The 15,764-nt window shown below is 42.0% G+C and overlaps 1 protein-coding gene across 6 annotated transcripts in view; it reads left to right on the top strand.

Moving 5' to 3' along the window:
• LOC138570116 (collagen alpha-4(VI) chain-like) overlaps positions 1–8,014 on the top strand; it is a 559,183-nt gene extending 551,169 nt beyond the window's left edge. For all 6 annotated transcript variants that reach the window (XM_069648741.1, XM_069648737.1, XM_069648740.1 and 3 more), the window contains one exon: positions 4,239–8,014. In XM_069648741.1, the coding sequence (XP_069504842.1) occupies positions 4,239–4,411 (173 nt within the window). In that variant the 3' untranslated portion in view covers positions 4,412–8,014. The remainder of the gene's footprint in view (positions 1–4,238) is intronic.
• The last annotated feature ends 7,750 nt before the right edge of the window (positions 8,015–15,764 follow it).

Genomic DNA, 15,764 nt, shown 5'->3' with positions numbered 1-15,764 from the left:
TTTATGAAGGGAAAATAATTCTAAAACTTACATAAAAGCTGTAACTTTATTTTCATGTAGTTCCTAAATGGTTGGATTTGGCAGAGTCTAAGATTTGCCAGAGGATATTGGGGGTACCTAACTCTGTCCCTCTTGAGGCCATAAAATTTGAGCTAGGCCTAATCTCAATTAGAGCACATGTAGATTGGAAGGTATTGTCTTTATATAGAAAACTGCTTGTACCTGTTTCTGCTTCTTTGTACCTAGACTTGAATATATGTATGAATCAAAATCCCAGAGGGAAGTCCACTAATTAAATTGCTCAGATTCGTATGGGAAGTGAAAATATCTAGCAAAGCCTAAACTTGAATACTGATGACCTGATTGCAAATCCGATAAAGGTCAAAAATTGAATATATGACAAAGATTGGATTAACACAATAGAGACATTTCATAGCTATCCATCAATGGGTCACCTTTGCAATGAATACAAGAAAAGAGGAACATTGCTGTCTTACTTGGTAAGATTTCCCGATAATCTGCATAGATCAATTTTCCTTAGATTTTGTTGAAATATTCTACCTACCAACGAAATCCGCCTGAGGAGAGGATTGATTACAGCAGCTGAGTCTGGGTGTAGGTTCTGTAAGAATAATGATACAGAGGAAACCTCTCACCATCTGATTCTGCATTGCCCAGCACTCAACGGTTTGAGGATGTGCTATCTAGGAAATCTCTAGCCATTGTGTTCAGAGCAATGTCTTTGGCAGAGATGTATGTATGATGACAATGCTCACAACACATTAGCAGTAGCAGCCTTTTTAAAGCTATTAAAATGAAATTAAGAAATTGCTAACCCCCTTTTATCCATTTATATGTCCGGGAAACATTAATTCACAACAATTTAGATATTTTTATAGATAAGATGATGAAAACATTTTGTGAAAGTCTAATGCTTGTTTTATATTTTGTGTTTTGTCCTGCATTATCCTCAGTTTTGATTTTTGTCTTAATGTTTTAAAATATGTACAACAATTTTGTTTTTGATGTTGATTTTCTACTGATGACATATGTAATGTGTTTGAAATGTATAAACATGAATCTTTTGTGTTGTAAAGGTTTTATATACCATAAACAATACAACAAAAAAAAGATCCATGGCTGAGGCCAGAACAGGTGTGAATGTGCAAGCAGCATAGTGTTGTTCAAATGTAGTCATAAGTACATAGTGAAAGTCAGAGAACACACTGTCAATGGGAGAGGCATGAATAGGGGAGAGAGACGGGGTAGGTCCTCACATTATCAAGGTAAGGGGCAGAGAGTCCTGTCTGAATTCCCTGTTAGTCATTGAAGTGGGGAGATGAGCAGTACAAGTTGGACGTTGACATGTCAAAGTGAATGATTGAGTGATCAAAGGGATAAGGGGCAGTGGTGAGATCAGAGGTGGAGAGTGAATTAGATTTGATTGATTTGATTTGATTTAAGTATCTGTATGGTGCAACTGATTCAGTGGATACCGCACCGTAGACCTGTCGGGTCATTGAGACATTTATAGGAAGAGATGTGTTTTTAACTGTTTCCTGAAAACAGTCAATGGGCCTCATTACGAGTTTGGCGGTAGCCGTGCCCTTCGACCCCGGCACCCGCGAATGGGCCATTACCGGACCATTACAAGATGAATATGCCAGTAATTGTCCATTTGCGGGTGCTGGTATGGCCGGCCTCCCAATCCCCATTAATAACAGTGCCAGTGCAGTCACGAGTTCTGCTCGCGGGTGCTGGTCTGCACGTCTGGTCAGACCACACGTGCAGTCCGGCACCGGCAAGCAGAAATTGTAATGTGGCGGAGAGGTAAAAATGGCGCCGGAAGCACTACCGGCGCCATTGTTGCCTTTCCGCCACATTCGTAATGAGGCCCAGTGAGCTGATCCTACAGTGTTCCAATGGGAGAGAGTTCCAGGACCTAGGGCCAAACGAGCAGAACCGCCTGTCACCCCAGGTGGTTGTTCTTGTCTGTGGGGCTTGCAGAATGTACTGATCCTAAGAACGAAGATGTTGTTGAGGACAGTACACTTGGATTTTTGCAGATAGGTAGACTGGTGCCAGTCCATGGATGCATTTGAAAACCGAATAAAGTACTTTACACAGAGTTCTCTGCTGAACTGGAAGCCAGTGGACATTCCTCCAATATTGTAAGATAGCTGTCTTTCTAGGTAATGAAAAGATTAACCTAACAGCAGAGTGTTGGGCAATGCGTAGTCTTTTAATTTGAAATCTTTGAGTCCCCATAAGAAGAGCGTTACAATAATCTAACATGGCATTGGTGAGTACACCTATTACCATTGGACGATCCTGCTCAGAAATAAGTGGTACGACAGATTTGATATGTTTCAATTGATAATGTATAGATTTGACTGTCTGGCTGATCTGGGAATTACAGTCCATGTTCGACTGCCAGATGCAGCCCAAGTTCCTCACTGTATTGGAAAATGTGGTAGAGAAAGAGAGACAAACTTCTCGAAAGTTCCCAGAAGAGTGGGTTGGCCGGTCATGGAGGGAGGAGAGAGATGGTTAGATAGGACAGATTTAACTTCAAGGCAGAAGCTGAAGAGGGGTTTGGAAGGTTAAGGCCCCCCAGCCTGACAATTGTGATGTCAGTAGGCACCGACTCAAGGAGAAGGGTCAGATCAGGGAAAAGGGAGTTGAGAGGAGCAGGGCATTGATTGAGAACCAGAATAGTGAACGTAGTAGGAGGAAGGAACTGAATAGTGGCATATGCAAATGAGGGAGAGGTGATGTCAGAAGGGGGTATTGGGCAGGTGTTTAGGGCCTTAATGATAAAGAACCCCACACAGATTCCCTTCCCAACAGGACTGGGAGAGTGGGAGAAGGTAGCAGAGTCAGTGTGCAGAGCTGCTAGTGGAGCACAGTCATGCTGGGAGATCCAGGTTTTTGTGATAGCAAGAAGTGAAAGTTGAGGGTGAAAAGAGTCAAAGTGATCAGTGATGGAGGAAGACTTGTTGCATTGTGCATTCCAGAGGTCCAGGGGAAGAGTGATATGAGGTGGGCAAGAAGAGCAGGTGTTGGGCGGTAAGTGAGGGGGGATAGATGAGGTTGGAGATCTTGGGAGCACAGGAGCATCTTATTTGAGTGTTTCAGGTGCAGGGGTCAAAGAGGAAGATGGAGAGGCCAGATTCTGATGCAGAAGTTACACCGAGTTGAGGCTGAAGGCTATAAGAGAAGGGAAGGAAAAGAATGAGCAGGATGAGGAATGGAGTGAAATCAAGATGCCTGATGGAGGGTTGAAGAAAGAGGCAAGTGAAGACAATGAAGAAAGTGTGCAGACTAAAAGAAAGAGAGATTAAGTGGGTGAGCGGAAAGGGAAAGTTTGGATGGCTGACTGAGAAGAAGCAGGTGTATGTTCTGAGTTGGCATTACTTCAGTTCGATTGGGCTTTCCGACTTTACTTCACCTTCAAGAGATATTGTGTGATGGTTCCATCAGTTTATATAATATCATTATGTTACAGGGGTCTTTAAATCTTTGTACCCAACCTATCCAAAGCTATTGAACAGTCTCCCATTAACATTGCAAGGGCATCATAGCCTTTAAAAACCCATCTCTTGCCTCTTTACCCACACTTGACTTCTGTCTCTCTGTGTAATGCACAGAGCCTACTGAAGGTAACATCTGTACATGTCCAAATATAAATATTCTCACTCACTTAGCCATTGGAGCCTTAATTCCAACCTTACATCCACAGATCGCTCATAGGCAGCATAGATTTAAACTCATTTTTCCAAAGGTCTGTTTAAGGCTTAGCCACTTACCTGGCCTGATGTGGGACATGCTGACACGTTTCCAGTGCCAGATGTGCCTCCTCTGAAGACTCACCCCTTTCCATCAGGATCAGCAGAAATAAGTGATGGATCTTGCACTGTGACCTGGTGACAAAGTTGTTCTTTCTGTCTATGTTCCTGAAAATTATACTGCTGTCAGAGTGCAGCCCTTGCTTAGCAGCGTTACTACCTTATAAGTGTCTTTAAGGCCAATGTTGTCACACTCCTGTACCATGGAGACAATGCTGTGAGATTAGATCAGGAGCTATTTAGCTGTTCTCTCTCTGCAAGTGGAGGTTATGTAATTTTCAGCTTATACAGCATACAGACTTATTGACGAAACTTAGCAGAGGGTATAAGAGGCTTTCTTTAAAGATGCAAGTAAATTGTCTCTTTCTATCCCCTCTGTAACCCCTGCAGATGCGTGTGCGGTGGCGAAGGAGGAAGGAGGATGTCAGGAATACAGCATTAAATGGTTCTTTAATGAAGAGGATAACACCTGCAACCAGTTCTGGTATGGAGGCTGTGGAGGCAACTCCAATCGTTTCGAAACTCAGCAGGCCTGTGAAGCAGTATGCGTAAAGTCATCCTAGCATTGCACTGGTGCCCGGACTCAACGCGGCAGCTCTCCAGCGGGCATAAAAGCAGCGATGATCACTACATAGGAAATGGCACTTCAGATCATGTTTGTGCACTTAGGGTTTAGTGCACTCCCACAGTTATTGGAATGAACTGTCTACACTTCCGGAAACTACTGTACGTCATCTATGAACTGACGCCAAAAGACAATTTACGGTCTACAGTATTTCTTGTGTTTTCTGTGGTGACTCATGGAGTTTATTTTCATAACTATCCATTAGTCATTGCTGAAGAAAGCCAGACCATCAAAAGATCATGTTTACCTTAATAGTTAAAGATTGTGGGACCTTAGAACTTTGATTGCAATTCAAGTAGATCCACTTCACTTGTGGTTAATTTTCTAATACCATCAATGTGCATTTTCTGAATTCATTGTTATGTAATAATGAATTGATACCTCAAATATATGTAATTGTGAAAAGCTGAAGCTCTGGGCCTAATTTTCGAAATCCTTTAAATAGTTCAGATAGGTTTACTCTAGTTTTGGTAATTATCTTATTTTTTTTATAAAGGAGTGGCAAGGGGCAGGTAAATTACATCAGCCAATGTATCCGACAGTAGTAATGCAGTGCACAAACATGAATATTGAAGTGGGACAGGGAAGGTATTGCTTATTTCATGTCAAGTTTTTTAACAATTTGGTTTATGCAAAAATATGAATATGGCAATGCATAGAAATGACATGATAACCATTGGAGGCAGACAGCAATACAAGGAATGTGATTTTAAAAAGAAACAATGTCTTCTATGGAAGAAACATCTTTACACACTTTATTAGTTGAAGAATTATATTTCTTCTTACCTGGGTTATTGTAATAGAATTTGCATGTGAACAATACGCAAAAGTGGGAATGCTAATGGAAGAAGGTAGGAAGGGGGAAGGATTGAAAGAAGACAGGATGAAAGGAACAAAGGCTTGCCATTTAAAAGGTAGAAGTGAGCATATACCTTCATACAAGTGTGGATGACATTTAATAGCTTTTCTTATATAGTCCTATATTCTGGTGTTGACATATCTATGTTGAAAAGAACATACTTGGCCCAGCTCTATAGTACCAGCCCTGCATAATATTTCCAGCTAGTCCATAAAAGGTTCAAAAACCTGCATTTTCTGTGATTTACCCATGCTAAAAACGCTCGTAGAACTGACCTCTAAGCATTCAGTTTTTGAAAATGTGAAAAGAGGGAGATTCCATAATTGAGTGAAACTATGTTCTGTAGGTCTTTCATGCCTACACGATGGTGCTCTTCACTCAATAGGTGTCCTGCAGCGCCATCTTGCTTATAGGTGCACCTCTTATTCTGTTATATATCGATATTGTAACATATTTCATTCCATTAAAGGGAATGTTTTGTTTTTCCAAGCAACCTGCTGTGGACTAATACCAATCAGCAACATTGTGGTCTCAGTTCAGCTTGATTGATATCAATAGAAAGAGAGAATGCAGTGTCGTGTGAAAATATAAGGCCCACATCGTATTTCTTGATCAACGTTATATTTCCCCACCGTACCTGGGACTGTTGCCTCCCCCCATGGTTGCTTGTAGATCTCTCGCTGCCAAATTGACCACCCCATCCACCCACGGTTGTTAACTCCCCGCCCCCTTGTATCTCTGCTTCCCTCGCCAATTGCATCCCGCTATGATTTGTAAAGCACTCTGTTGCTTCCCCGAAGCTAGGTCCACGCTCAATAACTACCCTAATAATAATGATAAAAATGTATTAAAATTTTTTTTTTAGAAATTATTGAAGGCACATCCTACATTATGGATAAAAAGATGGCTTATACAAAGTCTTAGGCTGCCTAACAACTACAGCCCAAACCATCCATAACTGAACAACAGAACAGGCAGAGGCACATCAGGACTGCAAACAGAAAGGCCAGGGATGATGCAAGAGATGAAGTTGCCAATAGAGGTTGGGTCAATAGGAGACATCTTGAGAGACGATAGAAATGGAAGGCAAAGGAGGAAGGATCAGGTTATGTCACTTTGCATTGTGGAAACAGGGAATCGGGGAAGGATTAGCGGACGGGTAAATCATATGCCAGACTTTCTGACAAAAGTTGCCTAGATGAAATCTTTAGGAAGAAGAAGACAAAACTGAAAAACAACACAAAACAATATTACTCCCACTGCTATAGAGAGGACCCACTGTTTCGTATTCATACAGGATAATAAAAGGTTATAGCGTTTATTTATCAACAGTAGATATGTCCATGTTTTCTTTTTTCTGAATTTCTTTATATGGGGGTGTGGTCAAGGGTATATAAGGGGTGAGGGGTAGGGAGTAGTGAAACATTAATAGGGGAGGATGGGGAACCCCCCCCCCCAAAATAAAACAAAATCCAAAACAAACCCATCTATAAAAAGTCTGTCGATGAATGAACATGCAACCAATGCAAGGCATCCAAGTACAGCCCTATGTGTTTCTTCCTACATGTGAATGCACACATTTCCTTTTTTGATGGAGGAGCAGAGAATTCTATTGAGCGGTGCCCATTACATGCAAGGCTGCCCCAATGATTGTAAATATTGTTTGCAAAAGCAGCCCAAGCCTTTACATCTGTATTAGGGAAGCTAGAAGTTTAACTATTTGCATTTCAAATATTTTAAATAGAAATTGTACACTGTGCCCTTGCTTTGTGTTACATATACACCCGTTGCACACACTCTAGGCATGGCAAGGAGAAGGGATAAATAGTAAATGATGGTGGTACATGTTTACTTATATTTCCATTTAAGATTAATGTGCATTATCCAGAAGCATGTGCTCTGTGTGCTATGTTCTTGAGATCCCCCTAGGATCGCTCCATACAGTATTCCTTTTAAACCTGAAAGTTAAGTCTTTCCCTGTATCTTAAAATTGGACAGACTGGTGCAATGCGTAGATGAATGTATTCCGCTCAATTCCCAGCCACTGAACCCATCAAGGTTTTCAATGGGAGAGCCATTGGGTCTGCAGATTTATTGCTGCTGATATCTGTGAAGTCCATGATACAGAAATGCATCACAAATAGGATGTTGTATTCAACGCCACATTATTTGTAACAGCTGATAAGGAAAGTTAAGGCACATTGTCCCCATGCATGTGACTCTTCAAGGCAATCCTGAGAGATGTGTTCCCATCTTCAGCTTTGATAGCTCAGTGACACCCACACGAAGGTAACGTTCTCATGGCCATCAACAGGCATCCGACTGCATAAGTGGTTTGAGTTTCATGACTTCAGCCATTTAAAGTTCACCTAAATTGATTGAAGGGGACATTAACATAACAATGGGTGCTGAACAGCGTCAGGGTGTTGGACATGTTGGGCCAGATGCCCCCTTCCAGCTCTACGCTTTAAGATCACTAGCATTTTGAAAAAAGACTCAATTATTGTTCGCTGTCTAGATTCAAACAATATCATTGGTGCTGAAAAAATTGACCTGGAAATTGAAAAAGATATGTGTACATTATGTCAGAAAAATAAACTTTGGACAAATAAATGTTTTTACCATAAAATGGTTCTGGATTGTTTAACAATTGAATAAAGCCATCCCGTCTAAAGCAACTTATTTATTTGTTTATTGCCTTTTGATCTCTTGAGTGTATTTCATTTTTTAATGCTTCTACTTTCAATTTACAGATTTATATTTAAGTTATGTAAAATGTATGGAAAGATACAATTAAAAACACGCAGATGTAGAGGGCGCTACACAATATAGGGCTCCCTGGCAGATTGATTCTAAGCACTGTTATAATATCAACCTTGGCACATATAGCAACAAGAAATGGTTTGTACAAGGATGCTTCAGGCACAGCCAAAGAGAGCACATGAGGTTTCTGAAAATGAAGGGCCTCAAGACAAGTCTAACCTGTGCTTTGAAGACCGCTTGCTCATACCAGATATCCTTAATGTACTCTAGCCGAGCGGCTGAGAGTCAACCATCCAGTGGACCACACAAGTCAACTTAAGAAGAAAGCAAGGGGTGCCTACAGGCCATCCCAAGAAGGGTTTTCAGGGAAGGGGCATGTGAGTTTGTTAGCAGGTGCAGGTGGATCTAGGTCACGTGGCTTCAGCCACACCCACCTGTAAATCACTACCAAACTGTTGGTGCCTTCCTGTTTTACTGCCCTTTTACCCTACTTAAGCAGCCCTTCAGTCTCTTTTACTTTGCAGTTGCAAAGCAAATGGATCTAGGTCATGTGGCCTAAGCCACACCCACCTTCTTAGCGTTGCCTCTTCGTTTCTGCTCTTAGCTCTTTGATCAAGGGCTTCTCTCACCTGGTCATCCAAAGTGAAGAAAAGAGCAATTCCTACTTGGACCGGGAGGACCCAGGGCCTGAACCCTGTTCAGCAAACAGGTAGGCATGTGCCGACATGTGTTTTTTCCCTCCATCCCCATAGGACATCCCCACCATCACCAGGCAAGGCCAATGTCAACAACATCAGCCCTCCTCTAAGGCATGGACTCCACAATGCAGCAACCTCACCAACATCAGCCTCAAGCCCCTCACTGACCACAACAAGGAAGTTGATGCTCTCCAATGTCTACTCAGCTATCACTCATACAACAGACATCTTCATCTCTGAGACCTGGCTGACACCCATCTCCACCCACATCCTAGACCTTCTTTTCCCCGATGCTACAGCATCCAATACAGAGACCGGCCGAACAAGACAGGCTGAGGCCTCACTGTCACCCACAAGACCTTGTGGCCCTGCACCAGACTTGACATTGACAACATTGGCACCTTAGAAGATCACTTCAGCCGCTGCCCCCTCTCACCGATGTACACAGTCATCTTCCATCTCATCTACAGACCAGCCAAACCCAACTCTACCTTAATCAGAGGCTTCAGCGACTAGGTCACCACCATGTTCCTCACACACACCAACAACATCTTCATAGGTGACTTCAACCTCCCAGTCAGCAAGGCTACCAAATTTATGAATGTAGCTCTCCTCAGCATTCTCAACACCCTCAGCCTCACACAGCACACGACAGAACCAATGCACAAGAAAGGCAATATCCTCAACCTAATAATAACTGCACTACCTTCACTCCACTACAGCTCTCCTCTCCCGCTTGACTGATCTGACCACCTGGCCGTGCCTTTCAACATCCTTAAAAAAAACAGTGAAGCACTCCCAGCAGAAACCCATCAGACAAACCTTCAAGTCCTTCAAGAACTTCCCGATGGAAGCCCTCATGGAAGACCTAGCCAACCTTCAACTCCATGGACCGAACACCCCAAACTGGAATATGACTCTCTACTGAAAGCACTGAACACCACCCTTTCAAGCTCCATCCATTGAAACATTCCTCTGAAACAACACACCTGCAAACCAAAACCATCAGCACACAGGTACAGGCAAGAACTGAACCTCAGCAAAAGAGTCATCATGAAACAAGATTAAACCTGGTGCTGCTCCTGGACCTCACCCTACGTGGCGCTCCTCAAGGAACTCCAAGCAACCCGCCAACAACTAATCAACACAGCAGAGGCCTCCTACTATCAGAACACCATAGCTAGCAGAGGCCAACAACAAAACGGATCCCTCTTAAAAGCAGTCAAGAACTGCGTCAACGAGCTACCCAGCCCTGAAATACCACATTCCATCGAAAGATAAAGATATAAAGTGCTTAATGTACAAACTGTAAGACTCACAAATGCATCTTCTACATTTTGAAAAATCGCATGAAAGTGAAGCCTCTCATCAATCCAAGTTTTCAGACATATAGAAGGTGTATAGGACATGTGCATTTATGACTTCACGCCAAACACTCATCCTCTACTTGTACACCATAAAATTGCATGCTAGAGACTTACACACCATACGCTCATATGCCTTGCAACACACAGCCTTATGACACATGCTACTACAGCACACTCTCTTATGGCACAGGGTCATATGACAAAATGATGGCACCTGCTCCTACGACACATGCTCCTCCTTACATCATACACTCCTATAACACAGTCTTATGAATCATATTCCTATGACACACACTCCTATAACACATGCTACTACAACACACACACCTACAACACACACTCTTATGATACACTTACAAAATTCACACTTTTGACACACATTGCTATGCACCATGTTTCTACAACATACTTCTACGACACAGTGTTTCATACCTAGAGAAAGTGTATAATACAGGAGAAGAATTCATTTTCATTTGCACATATGATGTGTGCACGCAGGTGTGGAAAATATACATTTCCTACATGTACGTATGTATACATCTGAAAACTCACTTGAGCCAGGATTGACTTTCTTATGAGTGTTCATCAGATGTTTATTGCTTTATGTAAAAAATGTAAGACTCGTGTATGCCTCCTGTACACATTTAAAACTTACATCAAGACGAATCTTCAATTCTATGTAACTTTTTATACATAAAGTAGGCATATAGAATGTGCTTCTACAACACACACACACTCTTATGGCACACCTATTACACTCTCATGTGCGATGCAAGCTTTTACAACATACGCTCCTATGACACACGTGTTACACTCATATTTATGATATAGGCTCCTACGACAAACACTCCTATGACAAACTCCCATGACATTCACATGCTGATTACACTCATAATACACACTGCTATGACACACATGACTGTGATACATGCTTATGCAACACATGCTCTTACAACACACTTAGAACAGTCACACTTATGTCACATGCTCCTACAACACACACAATCCTATGGCACATGCTCCTACACACATACACATATGACATACACACGTATGACACACTCTTACAACACATTCTCTTACATCACACGCTTCTAGAGCACACAAGGACACAAACAAGGCACAGTCTTATCACAAACGTTCTTACAAATTACATTTACCATACACACATATAAGGGAGGTGCTTTTACGCAACATGCTCTTTTACACCACATACGGTACATGTTCTTTCAACACATGCTATTAAAACACCCACTAAGAATCAATGAACAGCTTCTATACAAAGTGTACATGTATATGTAGAAGATGTACATTGTACACATGTAGGTTACTAAACAGGAGATGTAAATTGCATTCAAGTGCACTGTAAAACTGATATGAAATTGTAATAAAGGCTCTCCTTCGTACAATTGCGCCAAAGTATGTCCAGTAGTATCTCCAAAATTGAGATTTATTTATAAATGCCCTTCATGGTAATACGTGTTTCGGCAACATGAAATAGTGCCTTTCTCAAACCAGGGCTGTTAACATGATGTAACGAGTTGATATTTTGCCGTCTGTTCTGGTTGAATAAAACGGGTTAAATCCCGTATGATTTAAAGCGTCTGAGCCATTGGAATCTGTTGCCGAAACATGTGTTACCATGAAGGGCATTTATAAATAAATCTCAATTTTGGAGATACTACTGGACATACTTTGGTGCATTTGTACGAAGGAGAGCCTTTATTACAATTTCTTACTATAGAGGTCGGAGTGTTTACCTCTATCTCTCTTGCCAAATGCGACATTTATACGGACTAAGCGAAGAGATGTCAATTTATTATTAGGTCGCAGAACGTGAAGGACTGACTTTCATGTGAGGTTTCAGGAGATGTAAATTGCATAACGCACGGACTGTAAAGTCCATTTATGCCTTTTTTACATTTTGGGAACCCCATCAAAGTGAAATCTCACTTCAATGTAACTTTTTATATGCATAGGAGGCGCATAGAACAGGTGTATTGTATGACTTTATACCAAACACTCATACTCTACTTATATGCAATACTCTCACATACTAGACATTTGCACTCCAAACACTCATTCTCATTTCATCACAGAGTCTTACAGCTCGTGCTCTTATGACTCATACTTGTGTGAAAAAAACTCCTCATACATGTAGACTATTACTTGTAGGAAAGGTATTGTGTATATTTACTAAATGTGAAAGGTATATCACATATGCCATACTCTCATACTCTAATACACTCATATGGCAAGCACTCATACTACAGTTAAGGTTAATCTAACAAAAACTAAAGTATACAAAGTAAGGGAAAATAACTTTAAGGTGCAATCACTCACTGTATACCATCACTCACTGTATACCACTACAAATTCACCCATTAAACTCGAAGTTAGCACTAACTTCATACCACTAAAAATTAAACCTAAACTCTTGCTTCAAGTATAAGGTAGGTTACACCAATACCACACTTCAATTGAGTGTTAAGGTTTAATTTGGAGTGGTGTAGTTAATGTTTGTACTTTGTGTTTCATTGTTGACTTTGTAGGGGTATACATATTGACGCATATTAGTTTACTGATGTACTTTTTGATGGCCAAATGAGATTGTTGACTCCCTGATAAAGGAGGATGATGAGCTAACCAGTGTCACAGATCACATCTCTGCTGTATTCTCATCACGGAATGAAAGAAACGGAAAGAGTCATCAACTCTGCTCAGTGAGCTTTTGCTTTAAAACGTTGGACTGCAATCTGAGTTAGATGTTACAGTAGCCCTGGCCTAAAAAAGGTGCTAAGGCGGGTCATATCATGCTAAATTGAAGTGTTTCAGTACACACCATCAAGTCCATTCTATTCCAATCTGTTAACGCGTATAGAATTCTGGAATCTGCTTTGCATTAAGGAATTGGAGTCATTTTTTTGTTATGTAAATAATTGCAACCTGTGTGGGGGGGCTCTGAGAAGCAGCTTTAGCTTTTATGAGCATTTACTTAGAATGTGTGAGCTCAGAAAATACTGATTTCTTGTTGGGTTCTAGATTTGATGTTTGACAGTAACAAGGAGAAGTCAGTGCTGCAGGAAAAACAGAGGTGATTGACAGGCCAGGAATTCAAAGACATGCTGTTCACGAACAAGGCATCTGTCACACTTGAAATGTTCAACTGGCTTGTGTTTCAGATGGAAAGGCACCTGTCATGTAAACCAAAGCCAAAATTCATAGGAGTTTGCCAGTCCGTAAACAAGGGTACCGGGATGCTCACCGGCGACCCTTGTTTCCGGACTGGCAAACTACAAATTTGTCTGCCGGGGCTGCTGTGCCCAACAGGTGTGACCCTGCCGGGCACATCGTCAGAGTGGGCAGAATCGTCTCTCTCATAGAGTCCTATGGAACTCCATGGGAATGGGGACTAACATTTTACAGGCTCCTAACTTCCCGGGCTGCCAGACTTGGTATGTCTCATTGGCACTGTGAAGTCAGGTGCCAGTGAATTGTTACAAGCCCGGCAGCATCCCTCCGGTAGCACCGGCAGGGTTTCCGTTGGCTTCGTAATGAGGCCTCCTGTCTGTGGGGACATCAACAACAATGTTCAAGGCAAAGTTGTAATATTTTAGGGCCGATTGGACATGGCCTTCTTAAAGAACCACATTTTCTGAGTGCTGCTGGTCCCGGATGTGAATAAGTATTATGTCCAGAATAACTGAACGTGCAATGTTCATGTATGGTTGGTCCCACCAATGGTGTTTTTTTAATTACAGTATATGTATGATTTGTGGTGTTAGCAAGAAGGGGTGCTGAACACAAAACAGTGGCTTGCGACACGCGAGTACTTTAAAGACGTGCTGTTCATTAACAAGAAATCAATTGCCTTTGAAAGTTTGAACTGAATGGAGTTTGGGAAGAGAGGGTAAACATTAAAAAACACACAGCTGAAATCTATTGCTGCGGGGCATCTCAAAGAAGGGCCCAGGCTCCATCATCACATTTGAGGGCATAATCGACATAACCTTCTTAAAGGAGCACATGGTGTGGGAAGGTTCCATGTGTTAAAATCACAGCAAAAATGGCCGTGGACACAAAATATTGTGTCAAAAATGCTGTGGTTTTTGACGCCGCAATCCATGTAACCCATTATACCATTTAAGGGGAGTGGGGGACACCCCCGCAACGCCCACTCCCCTTAAATGGTGTAATGGGGTACACCTTTAACGGGTCAAACCACGCAATTATTTTGTACAGGTGACATTTTTGCCGCAAATGTTATCACTGCATACCGTCTGGGAATTGATGGTTGCACAGGAACATAGGTAGTATGCGCAGGACACCCACAAATTAAGAATAATGTAGGACAATGACCCCAAACATTCCTCTGGTGCAGGTTTTGTAGGGAGACAGAGTATTTTTGGGTTTTGGACTTCCTCTGGTTACCAAACGGAAGTCATATGACTGCAAAACGAAGGGATATTAAATGCGGGCTCATATACTTATGAACAAAGTAAGAGAGCATTGATGGCATGAGATAGTTGCTGCTGAACGTGTGCACATATTAAGAAATGTTACCAGTGGTCGTCGAAAGGAATGCGGAAGCAACAAATGGGCAACATTTGTGCATTTTGGGAATATTTGAATTCACGCACTATTATTTTGTTTGTGCTTGAGCATTGCTTACTCAGTTTTCTCCCAGCTACGAATGGTGAAACGGTCATGGGTATGACCCTGTTATGAGAAAGAAAGGAGTTGCGGAGGACCGCTATCCCTCACTGCCTACTGTGCCTGATACCCTGTATGCCAATGGACACCATTTTCTTTGACCTAATGCCTACCAGCTTTTTCTATTCTTGCAGAGAATTACTCCTCAGAGGCCTGCCATAGGACATGCATCTCAGTATGCATGAGAAAGTAAATAGAAAATGAAATTGTAACTACTACAATGCACCTGGATCCAATCAACAAGGTCCGACCTGGAACAGGAGGAATCAACTGTTTTCCCAGGTATAAATTCCTGGACCTTGCACCTCAGAAGCTGAATGGGATACCAAACTCCCACCCAAAAACCCTTAAAGGGCTACAAGGGGGCAGTGAGGTATCAACAGCTAAACTAGAACATGGGAGACCCAGGAACACTCCCCAATCCCTGTGTGGACAAAAACCAAATAGACGAGAAATTCAGAGAACAAACAACCCCTCTGAGCACACGGTTGGCTGGAGGATAATGGACACTGAAAAGAGAGCGGGTTAGAGGGTCTTTTGAAGACTTACAGAGGACCTCCTAGATCTCAATGGTAAACCTCAGATGGAGATTGGCCCAGGGCAGCAGCTGACTCAATCAGAGTTAAGGGAAACTCTTAGAAAGAAAAGGATGTGATATAAAAAGCCAACACTTTCAGTTGAGGGTGAGGTACCCAAGTGAGGTTGGAAGTGGAGGGGATGGACCGTGAGTCAAGCAATGACAATGTAGCAGTCGGAGGGGGAGTTTGAGAAGACTGTTAGATTTCTGTCAGACGATAAAGTAAGGTGCTGGGACTGAAAGGGTGGTACCAATTTGGTTGTGAATGAGTGAGTAAGAAAGAGACTGAAGGTAGTTCTGGAAAGAGAGTAGAA

Source organism: Ambystoma mexicanum, chromosome 2q (genome assembly GCF_040938575.1).
Source record: "Ambystoma mexicanum isolate Mex_15411 chromosome 2q, UKY_AmexF1_1, whole genome shotgun sequence".
Classification (NCBI taxonomy): domain Eukaryota; kingdom Metazoa; phylum Chordata; class Amphibia; order Caudata; family Ambystomatidae; genus Ambystoma; species Ambystoma mexicanum.
This window is presented reverse-complemented; position numbering and strand designations above follow the sequence as displayed.